Source organism: Ursus americanus, chromosome 32, assembly GCF_024610735.1.
Source record: "Ursus americanus isolate L20-20 chromosome 32, mUrsAme1.1.p, whole genome shotgun sequence".
NCBI lineage: Eukaryota > Metazoa > Chordata > Mammalia > Carnivora > Ursidae > Ursus > Ursus americanus.
Window position 1 is genome coordinate 1245888 of NC_142158.1, and position 17044 is coordinate 1262931.

Genomic DNA, 17044 nt, shown 5'->3' on the forward strand with positions numbered 1-17044 from the left:
ACAATTTGAAAAGACAGCACAGGCATCAGAACACATGGAAGGAATGCTGAAATAATCAGACCATGAATTTAAAATAACTATGAAGAATATGCTAAGGGCTCTAACAGATAAAGCAGTGTGCAACAGGTGCATTGGCAATGTCAGCAGACAGATAGAAATCCTAGGAAAGAACCAAAAAAGAAATGCTAGACATGAAAAGCACTGTAACAGAAATGAAGAATGCCTTTGATGGGCTTCTTGGAAAACTGGGCACAGATGAGGAAGGAATCTTTGAACCAGAGGATAAATTCAGCTCACACTCAAGGAGAATGGAATTAGATTCTGTGTTTGGAAGGTGGGAGTGTAAGGGAATCTGGGGATCTATGTTAAAACCACAACAAACAGGGGCACCTGGGTGGCTCAGTCGGTAAATCCTCTGCCTTCTGCTCAGGGCTCAGGCCATGATCTCGGGGTCCTGGGACTGAGCCCTGCATCAGGCTCCCTGCTCAGCGGGGGGCCTGCTTCTCCCTCTCCCTTTGCCCCTCCCCCTCCCCCTGCTCATGCTCTCTCCCCCCCTAAATAAATAAATAAACAAACAAATAAATAAATAAATAAATAAAATCTTCAAAAAAAGAACCACCCCATAGTGACACTTCCATGCCCTAGAACACAGGGCACTGCCACAAGATAACATAATGATCTGAAGGAAACAGTAAGATGTATTTAGAACATTTAAATATTTTTTAGACATCTAGAAGCCATAAATGGAAGAACAGGATATAAACTGAGAAGAGCAGACCGATCTGCAAAAGAATCAAATGAAACATTAGGAAATGAAATATATGGGCATTGAGATGAAAATCTCACATGTTAAATGAACAACATATTGAATAAAGCTCATGGAGAATAAGATAGACATATTCCACAGAGAGATGAAGATCAGCAAAACACAATGGGAGGAAGAGACCTGGCCAACAGCATGAGAAAGCCCAATCCACACAAGTAACAGGAGAGCCAAGAGAACTTTGAGGGAGACGTGGACTGAGAATTGCAAGAACTGACGGATGATCTAAATCTCAAATTGGAGGAGCACTTCAAAGTGGTGAAAAAAAAATTTTTAGCTTTCCCAGCAGACTGAGTTCATGAGGGTTCTCTCAGTGCAAATACACGGAAACCAACATTCAAGGGGGAGAGTAAAATCAAAACATGTTCACACAAAGCCAAGGGAACTGGCCAATGCCAAATCACAGAAAGGCATGCTCCAGTGACAAGAAAAACGAGTCTCCAAGAAAGCCTCAGTGAGTAAAACCAATGTGTTAAAACACATACCTGAAAATCTAATCAGTCATTGAGTATAAAAACCCAGTAATAATTATGACAAGGTCAACTTGAGGTCAAGTGTAACTACAATACTAATCAACAGTTGGAGGCATTCAAGTTTAGTGCAGTATCACGCAGAAGGGCACACACAGGGATTAGTTTCATAATCTCACAAGTCAGGTGGGCATACTGAAATTTTGTGTGCCACCAGTAAAACGAAAGATGAAGAATGTGTAATTTTCAAACGTGTAAATGGGGGAAAGAGAAGAAAATTAGCCAACATAAAACAGGAACTGAGAAAAAATTAAAGAAAGATCATGGAAAATAAATTAGACAAAACTGGGTGGTAGCAATAAACTGATAATCAAAATAAACACAATTGGATTAAATTGATGAGTTAAAAGATAAGATTGAACACAGAAAATTTTATAAAGAGTTATTAAACTCAATTAAAAATTATAGTTTTTAGGAATGCAACTATATGCAATAAAAGTATATAAATAGGAAAACAAGAAATTATAAAATCAGGATTCGAGATGATGTCCTTTAATTCGGAAATTCGGGTGGCAAAGATGAGGGGTGCCAAGTGATTGGCCATACAGGTGTTTTTCAAGATCTTTTGTTTTGTGTTTAATGACACATTAATGAGCGCTAAGTACTAAATTACCTAAGTTACCAAACTAATAATCAAAAGCATGGTATTCATGGACCAATGATGACAGTGTGTCATGAATCATACCAAGGATTATAATTAATCCAATTCTGTATACAGGATATCAAAGGAAATAATTTTTTAAAAAGAAAAGGACAGGAAAGAAATACTAAGCTAATATTCTCTAGAAGAAATCATTCGCGACAATGAATTCTTGCAAAAGAGAGAAAACTCTCAATGTTATGAGCATAATTATCAGAAACACACAGAAAATGTGATTTTTTGCCAAATCATTAGATACATCCATTCAAAATTAGGAATAAGACAAGGATGACTATTAGTATGACTTCTGCTGCACACTGTGCTGGAGAGATTGGCTAGTGCATCACAATTAGAGAAATGAGCAAAGGAAGAAATAAAACACCTTATTCACAGTAACAGGATTATATAAAGATACAGGTGTTTAGTTCTCAGGCAGAGCTGAAGAAACAGATGGAGATGTGTTGAGAGCAGCCACTGGAGGCAGTGGGGTGGTGTTATGGACAGAATATGTGTGTGTCCCCCCCTTTACACGCATACGTTAAAATTAACCCCCACAATGTGATGGTATTTGGAAATGGGGCCTTTGGGAGGTAATTAGGGTCAGAATGAGGGTGGGGATTAATGCTCTTTTAAGAAGCTTGCTTTCTGTGTCTGTCTGCCTGTCTGTCTCTGACCCTCAGTTTATCTGTCTGTCTGTCTCTCTCCCTTCCTCCCCACCTCCCCCAGGCACACACAAGACAGGTCATGTGAGCACAAAGGAAGGCGCAGCCACCTAAGCCTCAGCTGGTGCCCTGATGCTGACCTCCCTGTCTCCAGAACTGTGGGAGATACACGGCTGCTGTGTGACCTGCCTGCCTGCCCTGTGCCATGATGGAGCCTGAGCCTTGCACCAGCCCACCAGGCCAGGGGATTGAGCAGGAGAGGAAAGCCACTGGGAGGGGAGAACTCCTAAACTGGTTTAGTGGAGAGACTGTGGCAGAGCAAATTTATGTTACACGTCAACTAAACGCTCAGTTCAGGGAAAACACGAATTCCACTCAGGACACATCGTCCCTTTTTAATATTAACTTACTCTCTGCCCCTGATCCAAATATTAATTTATTTCTAAAGCCCACATGACACCAGTCTGTAATATACTTTTTTAAAGAATTGAGGTAAAAGAAAAAGTCCCACGAACACTAACCTAGGAGGTCTCTCACTGCTGTGCAACCCTCCCTTTGTCTTGTTATAGATCATATTCAAATTTAGTAGTAACGTCCCCTTCTCTTCACTTGATGTGTATTTTAGAGATCACCGTGTCCTTCTGAATCACTGCTATCTGCTACTCCTCGGAACAACCGTGCAAAGGGGGCAGGCAGGTGCAGGAACAGGCCTAAGAGGCCGAGCGCGGTGAGAGATGCCCATGGTCCTGCATCCTGCCCCGCACCCAGCCAGGGCACCCCTCTCCTGGCCCCTGTGAGCGCTGGCTGCTAAAGGCTCAAACCCATCGCTTCTCTGCAGAGTTGGCCTTGGACAAGGGCAGCTGCCCGACTCCCCGGGGCTGCCCTCGGTCCATGAGTGCTGAGTGAGGAGAAACAAGGCTGGCCCCTTGCGTCGAGGGCATTTTGTTCCAGACGCCCTTCCTCCAAATTAGGCTAAAGCTTAACTGTGAGACTGCATCTTGCTCAGCCCTCTCCTCCTCCATGTCCTGCCTCCCCCATGCCCTGCGGTTACTCCTCCGCAGTAAATCCCCTGACCCTGAATCCCAACCCAGGCTCTGCTTCTCGGAAATCCACTCCACGTGATTTATCAAAGGCCCCACCCTGCAGAATTCACTGGGCAGGGACTCCACCCCAGGGACCTGGCTCCGAGTCCTCAGTGTCCCCAGTGCACCACATGGTTTGGAGAAACAACAAGGGATGAGGACAGCCAACTTTCAGAGTTGAACTTTTGAATCTGAACTCACACAAGACAGGGGACTCCTAATGTAATCAGCAACAGTCAATCTTCAGACCATCTCTGTATTTCATGCCAGGGCCTATGTTTAAGCCTACTGTGATGCAGAAATTCATCTTGGGCTTCTGGCAGCACTAGAACTTTCCCCAACAGCGAGGGAAATGGATGCCCTGCCTCAAAATGGCGTTGTGTGTAATTTGTAGGTAATGCTTGCATTCGGTAATTTATCTCTGCGATGGGAAACAGTTGATGATACCTTGACTTAAAATCCAACTTTCTGGGCCACCCATTCAGTAGAGAAATGAGAAAAAAAAGAGGGAGACTTGGATCAAGAAGGGGCTGTGGAGGCACCTGGGTTGCTCAGTCGGTTAAGCAGCTGCCTTGGGCTCAGTCCAAATAAATAAAATTTTTAAATAAATAAAAATACAAGCGCCTTCTTGTGGCTGGTGACCCAACTCCCTGGGGTGGCCTAGGACTCAGGACACAGACGGCCTGCAAAGCTGCGGACCTGACGGACGAGCACGAGGTGGCCGGCGGGTGACGGAGCTCCGAGCTCCACGGACACAGCCTGACAATCCCAGTGAAGCAGGACAGCAGCACAAACCCCTGGGGTGTGAAGCCCAAAGCTGGGGCTTTAACCAAAAACACGGATCGGGGGTGAAGAGCATATGAAAACTCTATCGTTTCTACGAGCTTAAATTATTCCACAACAAAAGTCCAGGTTTCAGACCCTGACTCCTCACGTCTTCCTCGTCTGTCACACGGGAAATGATGGCGCCACTTTCCTGCCAGCTGGGCTTCTGGAAACGGAAGCAGTCTGCAAACAGCGCGGGTCGCTGTCCCGAGGAAGTGCCCCGCGGGTACCGGGGAAGCAGCGAGAGGGGAAGGGGGTGGCCTGGAGGTGCTGGTCACAGGACGCCACAGACCCATTTCCTGCAAACCGTCAGCAGAGCTCTGTGTGCTCTTAGGGAATTCCACGCAGATACAGACCCGCAGGCACGCGGCCCCACAGCGCTGTTTACGACAGGCCTGGGACGGTCCAGCAGCCGTCTCAAAGTGAGCACCTCCGAGGGGTGGGGACGCAGGAAAGGAACCAAACGCAAAGCAGCAGCTCCAACACCCGCACCTTCCTCTTCGGATGTGCCCAGACCGCAGATCAGTACTTGTTCCAAATCACACGTAGTGGGGACGTGAGGAAAGACGTTTTCTAGCTTAGCCTCCCCCAGGGGACTTGGCCAGTGATCCAGGAAACCTGTACCCAGTGACGATTAGACCAGCGCTGCTGCCACGTGGGTCTTCTGATGGCGGATGAGGTTGCAGTGGCGGTTGAAGCTCTTCCCACACTTGCTGCACTGGTGAGGCCGCTCGCCCGTGTGGCTCCTCTGGTGCTCGATGAGGAACGACCGCCGACTGTAGCTCTTCCCGCACTGGCCGCACTGATGGGGCCTCTCTCCCCTGTGGGTTCTCTGATGCTGGATCAGACCCGCACTCTGACTGAAGGCCTTCCCGCACTCCGCACAACGGTACCGTTTCTGTATGTTGTGGATCCCCCGGTGATTGAAAAGACCAGAGCTCCGACTAAAGGTCTTCCCACACTCATTACACTCATAGGGTCTCTCTCCAGTGTGGATTCTCTGATGGCGAACAAGGCCTGAACTCTGGGCAAAGCTCTTCCCACACACATCACACTTGTGCCGTCCCTCCCCTGGGGGACTGCCCCAGCGCCCTGCTGCCCAACCCTCAGGGTCACCAACCTCTCCATGTCCGGGATCCTGGGGGGATTCCTCCCAGGTCTGTCCATCAAATATCTCCCCATGGGACTCCGCTATCTTAGGACAGTCTTTCCTCAGCACCAGCTCTCTGTCCTCAGCCCTGGTCATTCCATCTGAAACAGAAAAGACCAGGCAAATGTCACTTGTTCCCTGAGTCTATGGGAGGGTCACTGCGTGCACAGAAGGACAGGGTGCTTCTAACCTGGTATGACGCCACATCACAGAGCAGAGAGGAGGTTAGAAACAGCAGGGTCAGTGTGGTAACACCTTCCTCCAGGTAACAAGGAAGTCTGGCCTCTTCGGCAAAATGCAGCTCAGCCCGACCTTATGTGGCCTGGGCCTAGAAAGAATTCCTTCTACGTCTTCGTGGGGAGGGGTGGGTCAAGATCAGGGTGGCTTCTCTTAGTTCTCCCTTAGAACTCCCTCACCACGGGGCGCCTGGGTAGCTCAGTCAAGGTCATGATCTCGGGGTCCTGGAATCGAGCCCTGCATCAGGCTCTACGTTCAGCACAGAGTCTGCTTGACCTCACAGGGTCTCTCTGTCCCTCTGCCCCTACCCCCATTCGCACACATGCTCTCTAGAAAACAAGTAAATAAATCTTAAAAAAAAAAACCAAAATTCCCTCCTTTTGAGGTGGGGTGGCTCGAAGTGAGCAGGGGAAGTCACCCCATGTACTCATTCATTCCTTCATGGGGTCAGTGTTCAATCCTGCCATTCCAGGGGCGTCGGGAGTACTCAACAACTGTGAAATCAGCACTACCACAGGTGTACTCCCTGCATAGGGCCTTTGCTGGCTCCGCTCAGATGACAGCAAGTCTCCCTCCCTCATTCCTTCAAGTTTTCGTTCAGCTCCCACTTCCTTACTTCTACTTACTACTGCAATCAGCTCGCCACCCACCGTACTAACAGTCTCCCTCCCTGCTCCCGTTCCACCCCATTCCACAGCTTACCACCTTCTAACACCCTGCATCAACCTCCCTGTTTGTCTCCCCCTTGCCACAATCTAATCTCTATGACAGCGGGATCTTTTGTTCCTTGAATCATGACTGGCACAAGGCAGTTTTTAATAAGTATTTGTTGAATGAATAAAAGAAAGCACTGAAACCAATCCTACTACTATGGCCTCAAATGATGGCCCAGGGACGGGCACCTGAGACAAACACTCCCAACAGAACCAGCCCATACTGGATAGTTGTCCAACCAACCCCATCAGGCCTGTAGGAGTTGAAGGCAAGAATGGAAACAAACAGACCCAAACTGTCTAAACATTACGGAGCAGTCCTGTGGTATCCTCAGGATGTCTCCGTCTCTGCGGGTAGGACTACTGGGGGAAGCCATCACGAAGACATGACTGCCAAGTGACCCATGAGCTGGACCCTGACCACTGGAAGTTCCTCACCCCCTCCTCTGTCCCTGGAATGTGAGTTACACTTGCCTGCCCCACTCCAGGAGCCGCCCCAAGGCCAGTGACAGTGACAGGGGGACAACACCATCTGGACAATACACACGACTGAAGCAGGTAAGGCCTCTGTATAAACTTTTATGATTTGGCAGGTGGGTGTGGAGATCTACTCACTTTGCCACCACCCAGGAAGGGCCTCCCGTGTAAGCCTCCTTTGCTTATTAAAACCACCATCTAGGGGCGCCTGGGTGGCTCAGTCATTAAGCATCTGCCTTCGGCTCAGAGTCCTGGGATCAAGCCCCGCATCCGGCTCCTCCGCTGGGAGCCTGCTTCGTCTTCTCCCACTCCCCCTGCCTGTGCTCCCTCTCTCGCTGGCTGTCTCTATCTCTGGCAAATAAATAAATAAAATCTTTTTAAAAAAAAATTTTTTTAATTAAAAAAAAATAAAACCCCCATCTACCTGCTGTCTTCGGTCTCTCCCTTCCCCCCACACGAGGGGGCTGGTTTCAGCTTACACCTGGGAAGCTCCCAAGGAGCCTGTGAACCAACAGATTTCCACCCTGCAAACCAGAGAGCCCAAGGAGAACAGCCTCCAGCCTTCCTTTTTTTACCAAACATCCAGCTCTTTCTCCCACACCTGACTGTACTGTCCCTCACACACCTAAACAGGAGCCTCTGCGGACTCCTCTGTTGTTAGACCGTGTTCTCCCACTCCTTCTAGCTGGGGGATGACAATGGGTTTGGAAAACAGAAATGCGTCTGCAGAAAAGAAACAGGCCACGAGTGGGATCAGTACTGCCCTTCTGCCCCAAATTCACACTTATAGTTGAAATGTACACGAGAACTGGGTAGAATATAAAAACAAGGACATTTCTCACCTTCTATTACCACTTGCACAGCCTTTTGTGACTCACAAAGCACTGTCACGTACGTCATCAAACTAACGCACCACAAAAGGCCCTGATGTTACTACAGCACCTCTTGAAAGAAGTGAATAGCGAGACGTGTAGAGAAAGTCTGGAAAAGACCAGCAATCTGACAGCAGTGGAATAAACTTTGGAGAACTTTCATGTTTTACTATATAAACTTCCATACTATATGGACTTTTTATCATCAGCAGTTCTAAAAGAAAATTCAAAACCAGTGATACAAAGTAACCTTAAATGTTGCTTAGTTTAAAAAAATTTGAAAAGCTGGAACTTGGATTGGGTCCTTGTAATTTCAAACACTTACTAAATCGCTGTGCAAAACTGGCTTTTCCTGAAGACACACACCGGCAGTGATAGTCCCATAAGAGAATGGATTTGTAGATGCCCTCAGGATACTCTCCTGTGGCCATAGAAATGCTTAATGGATGACTGCATGAAGGGAGGGAGGGACCAACTGGATGAACAGGAGGAAAGACTTGCTCAGATGTGCTTCCTGAAAGAAGGGGTTCCCAGTACGGTTCTAGATGCAGTTTGGAAGGCTGAAGAAAGGAAAAGATGGCTGGAAAATAAAAACTTCAAGTTCATAGGGAGATGAGGAAGAAACAAAAGGACAGACTACAAAGATGTTCATGAAGGAGGAAAATGAAACCAAAGGATTTTTTAAAAGACATATTTATCTTATAGAAAGAGAGAGAGAGTGCAAAAGTGTGGGGAAGGGCAGACGGAGAGAGAGAAAATCTCCAGCAGACTCCACACTGAGTAAGAAGCCCTGAGATCATGACCTGAGCCGAAATCAAAAATCAGACGCTTAAAGGACTGACCACCCAGGGGCCCAGAAACCAAAGGACTTTTAATCTGATGAGGTCTCAGGAGCCAGAAGAAGGTCTGCAGAGCAACAGAAGTCACTCAAAAATATCTTTTTAATTTAGGTCAAGAGATGTGTTCCAAGTGGCAGAAATCCAGGATAACCGTACGATTGCTAGGGCAGACAAAATAAACAGAGGCAGGAGGCAGAGCAGCAAGGGAAGTCGCGGCTTTGATCCACATGGGGATGGTGTGAAAATGGGAACAGCAGACACACTGCACATCAACTGTTAAGACGGCTAAACCGGCCATAAGAGGTGATGATGTCTGGTGTGCGAAATCAGATGGAAGCTGGGCCAGCTGTGGCGGGGACAGCCAAGACAGGAAGGCAGCCGGCTTGGCCCCATGTGCTCAAGACTGGACGGGCCACAGTCACCTGCCAGGAAGTGGCAAAGGCTGGTTCCACTGGACTCCCCCATCCAGTCTGCCACCTGCTGAGCATGTTCACTGCTTTCCCTGCTTTCCCAGCTTTCCCCGGCAGACGTCAGCCAGACTGGCAAGGGTGGGCCTGGAGGGACAGCCTGCCAAGTGCTTTCTGTCAGCTGTTTGTGTTCAGGGCTCACAACCACCTTCTGTGGGGCGCACTTGCTCAACTGAATTGTATCATCTCCCCTCCCCCGTCACATGTTGAAGCCCTGACTGTATTTAGAAACAGGGCCTTATTAGGAAGGTAATTCAGGTAATTAAGAGTGGGGCCCTAATCCAATAGGACTGATGTCCTTATAAGGGGAAGAGACACTAGAGCTTTCTCTCTCTCCCCCTCACTCTCTCTCCCCTGCCCAACAGGCAAGTGCACAGAGAAAGGCACATGTGAGAACAAAGCAAGAAGGTGGCCGTCAGCAAGCCAGGAAGACAGGTCTCACCAAAAACCCACCGTGCAGGCCCCTTGCTCTTGGACATTCAGCCTCCAGAGCTGTGAGAAGACAAATAAATGTCTGCTGTGTGAGCCCCTCAGTGTGTGCTGGTTTATTAGGAGAGCCCAAGCAAACTAAGGCAATACTATGATCAATCCCATCTGGAGATGAGGGAACTGAGCAAATGGTTAGGTGCCTGCCCACGTACAGCAGCTTCCAAAGGCAAAGCCAGGATCTGAACCTTGTCTATCACACCGATTCTCTAAAGCTGCTCCCCACAGTGATTCCTGAAAGTCTCCCTGAGGTGCCATGTACCAGGAGACCAGAGAGCCTCCCTCCAGAATGGGAGGTGGGGGTATAGCCTGAGCATGGGGCAAGGGGACACAGTGAGCGCACTCGGAAGCAGGGAGCATTGCTGTCACCTGGCAAAGGGACTTCTGATCCCCTGGCTCCCCAGGTCTAGGCTTTATATTTGTTTTTCCTTGACCGGGGCGGGGGGCGGGGGGGGAATATGTTCAGCACCAGAAAAATCCTGTCCCTCACCTGTCTCTCCAATAGGGTGAGGCTGCTGAGCAGTGCCACGGGTGAGCTGGGGTTCCTCAGGCCGGGACTGGAGGCTCAGTGATGTCTGTGCTCCCAGAGGTACTGTCTCCTCAGATGGGACTTCTTGCCCCTGCGTGTGGGCTACCATCTGGAAACAGAGATGAGATGTGACTTCTGAAGACAAAACTGTCTAAAGAAACACTTCCCTGGAAGAAGCAGGAAGCAGGGTTAGAGTTAGTCAAGGGGATACAAAACAAAGGATTCAAGGATCACGCACATATACTTCTTCCCGGCAAATCTCCCTTCCTACCTCATGTTGTGGTTCATCAAGCTCTCTCTCCAGATCCTCCAGCAAAATCACAGCCTCTTCCCCACTCTCTGGACAGTGCTCCCGCACCCAGGCCTGCAGCTCCTCGGGCAGGATGGTCAGGAACTGCTCCAGCACCAGCAGCTCCACGATCTGCTCCTTTGTGCTCACATGTGGCCTCAGCCACTGGCGGCAAAGCTCCTGGAGTCGGGTAAGGGCCTCCCTGGGTCCAGGGGTCTCCTGGTAGCACAGCTGTCGAAAGCGCCTTCGGAAAATTTCCCTCGCTAGGGGATTACTACGTTTCAGCCTGGATTCCTGAGCTCGGAGGCGACTTTCCATCTCCACTTTGACTGTCAGAAGTTCTTCCCAAATCTCAGGACCTCGCACATCCAGGGGTAAAGGCTCCTCTGAATCTGTATTCATCTTGTCCCTGAAGAGTTTAAAAAAACACCCTCCAGGGGCGCCTGGGTGGCGCAGTCGTTAAGCGTCTGCCTTGGGCTCAGGGCATGATCCCGGTGTTCCAGGATCGAGTCCCACATCGGGCTCCTTGGCTGGGAGCCTGCTTCTTCCTCTCCCTCTCCCCTGCAGTGTTCCCTCTCTCGCTGGCTGTCTCTCTGTCACATAAATAAATAAAATCTTAAAAAAAAAAAAAAAAAAACACCCTCCAGCTGGAGCTGCGTTTTAGCAACACCTTGGAAGGTTCCCTCCTAAACATTAAAAATCGACGTTTACATAGAAAAAATGGCAATAACTAATGATAGGCATTGATTATATAAGCAACTGTCACAGGTTCCAAGGCTCTTTACTGAGTCAAGTCTCTTGGGGACCAAAGGACGGGAAAAATGGGAAATATAAGGTCATAATGTGCAAAAACCATACACTTTCAAGTCACTCGGAACCGGGTTTTATTTTGGCTCTAACATTTACTAATTGTGTGACCTTCAGCCAGTTTTTTTATCTTCTTTCAATCTGTCTCTCAATGTGAAGAAATAGCAATAAAAATACCTTAGGGCGCTCATGGAGAAGTTAGGGGCCACACAGTTCACTCAGAATTGTTAAAAGGCTCAGACTCATTATGTAAAAGTCAACTTAGACTATTGGATAGAAACTGTTCTTGTCTTTGATTAATGAACTTACTTTCCTGGGACTCAAGCTTTCAATACAGGACCACAGTTAATGCTCAGAGGACCCTCTGAGGTTGGATAACAACGGCCGGAGATAAAAAACAGAGGTCAGGGGAAGTTACGTAAGTTGCCTAAGGTCAAGTTCTTTGGGAGGACAGGCCTCAGAATCCACAGAAGCCCAGGCAGTGCCTGCGACCCAGGAGGCCTGTACGTCCGCACCATGTCAGGAAGTGCAGCCCCGAAGCCGCATTCCCGCTGGACAGGCGCTACGGTGGACGCGCAGGGGGCGGGCACCTGGGCACGGGTGGGTGACGGACAGGGAGCCCCGGAGCACCCATCGGCAACAGGGTCCCCGTGAGTGCGCGTACGTCAGGGCTCCAGGATCCTGCCCCCGAAAGCCAGTCCGCTCACAGCCCCTTAACCCGCTCTCAGAACCAAAACCTGAGGGGCTGAACTCCGTGCTTAACTTCCCCGTCCCCGAGGCTGTCAGACTCCAGGCGTTTCCTGCCCAGTCCCACCAACGGCCGCTACTCCCCGGGGGCGGCCGTCCAACCTCGCAGTCCTCCCGCGCCCTCACCGCGCGACGTCCGCGGGCGGAGGCTCACCTTCCACGGCCCTCTCCCAGCCACGCCCGCCCCGGGGTCCGGCGCCGACTCACGCGAGCCGAACGAGGCCGGGAGGCGGAGAGCCGCAGCGCGGCGTCGGCGGGAGCGCGCCAGCCGGAACAATGCGCCTCAGCGAGGAGGCCGCCCGCCGCGCGGGGCGCTCGGGGAGGGAGCACTTCCGGGCCGCTCTAGGATCCCGCGTCTCGTCTCCCGCCTCCCGCCTCCCGCCTCCCGCCTCCCGCCTCCCGCGGCGAAGCACGTGGTTGGAATTTCGCGCGCGGGCGCGCAGTGAAGATGTTTTCAACGGAAGAAACGCGTGCAGCCTCGGCTATTAACTTGAAAATGCTTATTTTTAAAAACATTGTTTTAAGGGACTACATTACCTATGATTTTTTGAAAATCTCGGACAATGCCAGAACAAACCAAAAGGGAAATCCCATCCTGCAGGATACCCCGTGGGCTCCACTCCGAGCCTCAGCGCCTCGCAGACAGGCCCTAGCGCGCGCTCCAGAACCGAGAGTGACACAGTCCCGCGGGGCGCCCCGAACAAGAAGGGGCCTTCGTGCTAGCCAAGCCCGAGCACCAGCTGCGCCGCGTCACCACCGTGGGCGCCCCAAGACCGTGGGCAAGGGGGCCTTCTGTGACATGAAGACCACGCGTCGCGTTTACAACTTCTGAGCCCAGCAATGGGTGGACCAGACCCAGAGCTGCCTGTCAGACGCCGAGCCCGGCCCTGCCCCGGCTGCTCTGCGTCCAGTGGTTAGAAATCACTGGGGGTGCCCCCCGACATGTGTACAGCCCCCACCCTCTGCCGGTTGGAGGCCCCGCTCCCACCACCCCGCCAGCTCTAACTGATTTGGAGTTTTGGGTGCGCGCCGGCCGGGAGGCGGCGGTGGCACAGCCCTCGCGGTGGGCGGGTCAATAGGCTACGGCGCCCAGGCCCTCCCGGGTTAGTGCCCGCCTGCCCGCGCAGGCCACCTGTTCCCAGAGCCGGAGTCTCTAAAAACAGAACAACAGAGATTTGCCCCAGATGAAGATGAAGATTTGACAGTTTTAAGTTTTCAGAATTTTATGGATTTTTTAAACGGGATAAGGGATAGTGGATATGTACTAGTCTTTCTCTTTATATATTTAAACATTTTCAAAATAAAAAAATTTTAATTGAAAATCTTCACCCTACTCCTACCCCCCAGCCACCTAATTTCATTCCGTAGAAACAGTCAAAACTTTTGATTTCTTATTGTAGACTTTCGGAGAGATTTTATGCATAAAGAAGCATGTGTATACATATCTTCTCCCCATTATTGTACACGAATAGGAGAAAATGACGCGTGGAGTTCCTATACTGCTCGTTTAACAATAAATCTTGAAGATTTTCCCAGAGCTGGACAGATCTCCCTTTTTATTTTTGACAGTTGCAAAATATTCCATTATTTATTTACAAATTTATTTACCCAGTCCTCTACTGATGAACAATTATGCTATTGCCAATTATTTTCTATTTATAAACAATGCTGAACTAAATAGTTTCCTACATACAACATCTTACACGTTAGTAAATCTCTAGGATAAATTCCTAAAAATAGAATTTCTGAGTCAAAGAATATATGCGTTTACAAAATTGATATACACTACTAAATTGTTCTCCAAAGTAGTTATAAAATACAACTGAAACTAATACAACTATGTTAACTATAACAGAATTAAAATTTTTTAATAAATAAAAAATAAGTAGTTATACAAATCTACAACTCTAGGGTGCCTGGGTCGCTCAATCAGTTGAGCGCCCACTTCTTGGTTTCAGCTCAGGTCATGATCTCCGGGTTATGAGATGGAGCCCTCTGTGGAGCCCCGCCTGGAGCCTTGAGTCTGGCTCCCCACTCAGCGGGGAGTCTGCTAGAGATTCTCTCCCTCTGCCTCTTCTGCCCACCCTACCCCCCTCAAATAAATAAATAAATAAATACATTTTTAAAAAAAAAATCTACAACTCTCCAGCACCTGGTGGCTCAGTCAGTTAAGCATCTGCCTTCAGCTCAGGTCATGATCCAGGGGCTTGGGATCCAGCCCGAAGGGGGCTCCCTGCCAGTGGGGAGATGGCTTCTTCCTCTGCCCCTCACCCTGCTCGTGCTCTCTCTCTCACTCTCTCTCTCAAATAAGTAAATAAAATCTTTTAAAAACAATCTACAACTCTCTAACGATACCTAAAAGTGATGCCACCCCAAATCTTCACCAAATTTTTTTGATTTTTGCCAACCTGATAGGCAAAAAAAAAAATGTTACCTTATTATTAATTAGTACTAATTAGTTTCTTTAAATATTAAAAAATTGAATAAATTAATATTTACGTACGATTCCTTTCTATTCACATCCTTTCCCTTTTGCCTATTTGTGTATAATCATAATCATCATATATTAGGGAAATTAGCCCTTTGTGATCATTTGGAATTTTTCCATTCTACATTCTTTATGGTGGCTTTAGTTACACAGAAATTTTTAATTTTTTAGTTAAATTTACTAATCTTGTATGCTTTCTGTCATAAGAAAGCCACCCTTGTGCCAAAACTAAAAGAAAATTCTCATGTGGTTTCCTCTAGTACTTTTATGGTTTTATTTTTTTCCTAAAATTTTGAACCACCTGGAACTGATACAGTTGTAAGATGTGGTGTGGATCACACTGAATTTTTTTTTGTTGTTGTTATTTACCCAGATGTCCCAGTACCATTTCTTCCTCCCTTCCTTCCTTCCTTCCTTCCTTTCCTTCCTCTCTTCTCCCTTTCTTTCTCTCTTTCTTTCTCTCTGTCTCTCTCTTTCTTTCTTTCTTTTTTCCTTCCTTTCTTCCTTTCTTTCTTTCTTTCTTTCTTTCTTTCTTTCTTTCTTTCTTTCTTTCTTTCTTTCTTTTTTAGATTTTACTTATTTGACAGAGAGAGCACAAGCAGGGGGAGCAGGAGAGGGAGAAGCAGGCTCCCTACTGAGTGAGCATGGCTCAATCCCAGGACACCGAGCCCAAGGCAGACACTTAACAAACTGAGCCACCCAGGCGCCCCACAGTACCATTTCTTGAATGAGCCATCATTTCTCCATTAACCTGAGATGCCATATTTATCAAATGCTTAACTATTTGGGCTGACTTCTGGATTTTCTATCCTGTTTATACTACAATGGTTTATTCATTGTGGCTTGTAATATGTTTTTAAAATCCCAAAGGCCTATGTTTTCCTTGTTATTCTTTTCTGAATTTTCCTAGCTACTATGCTTGTTTACTTTTCACATAAACTTGAGAAGAAATTTATCCAGTTTGAAAACAAAATTCCATGTTAATTTTTATTGGCATTATATGAAATACCTAGACTAACATGTAGAGAAAATTGATATTCCTCCTTCTCCATATCTTGGGTCAGTCAACAATATTTAAAGTTTTCTTATCATTGATCTTGTAATTTCCCCTTGAATTTGTATCTCAGTGTTTTATGTATTTTGCTGCTACTGTAAATGAGTATCTTTTCTTCCACTGTGTGTAGACAATTGATTTTTCTTGTTTATTTTTATAAATATATTTAATTTTATAAACATATCCTGGGATACCATCATAAATCTAATATGATGATAATTTTAACTACCTTCCAATTTACTTATTTCTCTTGTTAAATGCATTGTTTAGAGGCATCTGGCTGGCTCACTCTGTACAGCATTCGACTCTTGATCTTGGTGTTGTAATTTCGAGCTCCATGTTGGGTGGAGAGATTACTTTTTAAAAAATACATGGTCTAGTTTCTCCAGAACAATATAAAATAGTAGTAGTGAGAATGGACATTTCCCTAACATATTGTTAACTTCAAAGGAAAGGCATCTAATATTTATCTGAAAAGCAGAATGATGACTGTTGATGTAAGTTAGGAATGTTTCATCATGTTAAGGAACCATCTATTCTTTTTTTTACTAAAATTTTAATGTCAGGGGCGCCTGGGTGGCACAGCGGTTAAGCGTCTGCCTTCGGCTCAGGGCGTGATCCCAGCGATCTGGGATCAAGCCCCACATCAGGCTCTTCTGCTATGAGCCTGCTTCTTCCTCTCCCACTCCCCCTGCTTGTGTTCCCTCTCTCGCTGGCTGTCTCTATCTCTATCGAATAAATAAATAAAATCTTTAAAAAATTTTTTAATGTAAAAAATTGATATTAATATAATAAAGTGCCTTTTCCACATCTATTTAAATGGCTATGTGCTGTTTTTCCTTAGATATATTACTATGGTGAAATATATTCAAAGATTTCTTAATATTAAACAATTTTATGCTCATCATCATTTTGCCGTAGTTCATTAATTACTTCTTTAATGTGCCACTGGATTCTGTTTACTCCTATTTAGCATTCAGTATAAATGAGAATCAGTTAACTTTCTTATTGGTTATCAATTTTGAGCTTCCAGATTAGTATTTGTATTGTTTCCCCCCCAGAATCGAATATTCCCTTCTTTTTCTATGTTCTGGAACGGTTTTAAATGCATTGGAATTATCTGTTCTGTAAAAACGTTGGTTAAAATTCATCCTTGAAACTGTTCTGTCTGATATTTGAAGGGAGGGGGTAGTTGACAACTTTTATGCCTTCCATTGTAAATGGTTTGTTTGATTTTCTTTTCTCTGTAAGTAAACTCTACTCCCAATGCGGGACTTGAACTCACAACCCTGCGATAAGAGCCACAAGCTCTACGGACTGAGCCAGC

The 17044-nt window shown here is 47.1% G+C and overlaps 1 protein-coding gene across 2 annotated transcripts; it reads right to left on the bottom strand.

Annotated features, from left to right (window-relative positions):
• Nucleotides 1-1084: 1084 nt before the first annotated feature.
• Nucleotides 1085-12448, bottom strand: ZSCAN9 (zinc finger and SCAN domain containing 9). 2 transcript variants are annotated; one of them, XM_045800645.2, is made up of 5 exons: nucleotides 12330-12448; nucleotides 10604-11214; nucleotides 10294-10441; nucleotides 5683-5813; nucleotides 1085-5460 (listed from the first exon to the last, which is right to left on the bottom strand). In XM_045800645.2, exons 2-5 carry the CDS (start codon nucleotides 11021-11023, stop codon nucleotides 5197-5199), a joined length of 963 nt encoding a protein of 320 aa, XP_045656601.1. In that variant the 5' UTR covers nucleotides 11024-11214; nucleotides 12330-12448; the 3' UTR covers nucleotides 1085-5196. The 2 variants fall into 2 exon arrangements, with proteins under 2 accessions (XP_045656601.1, XP_045656600.1); XM_045800644.2 differs by having other exon boundaries at nucleotides 1085-5813.
• Between the last annotated feature and the right edge of the window lie 4596 nt (nucleotides 12449-17044).

Bases quoted from the DNA above. Each gene is read 5' to 3' on its own strand.
- ZSCAN9 (XM_045800644.2), bottom strand. From the start codon at position 11,023: ATGAATACAGATTCAGAGGAGCCTTTACCCCTGGATGTGCGAGGTCCT. The intron at 10,442-10,603 runs GTAGGAAGGGAG...CTCTGTTTCCAG, and splicing joins TTGATGAACCACAACATGAG to ATGGTAGCCCACACGCAGGG. The intron at 5,814-10,293 runs GTGAGGGACAGG...TTTCTGTTTCAG, and splicing joins TCACCCTATTGGAGAGACAG to ATGGAATGACCAGGGCTGAG.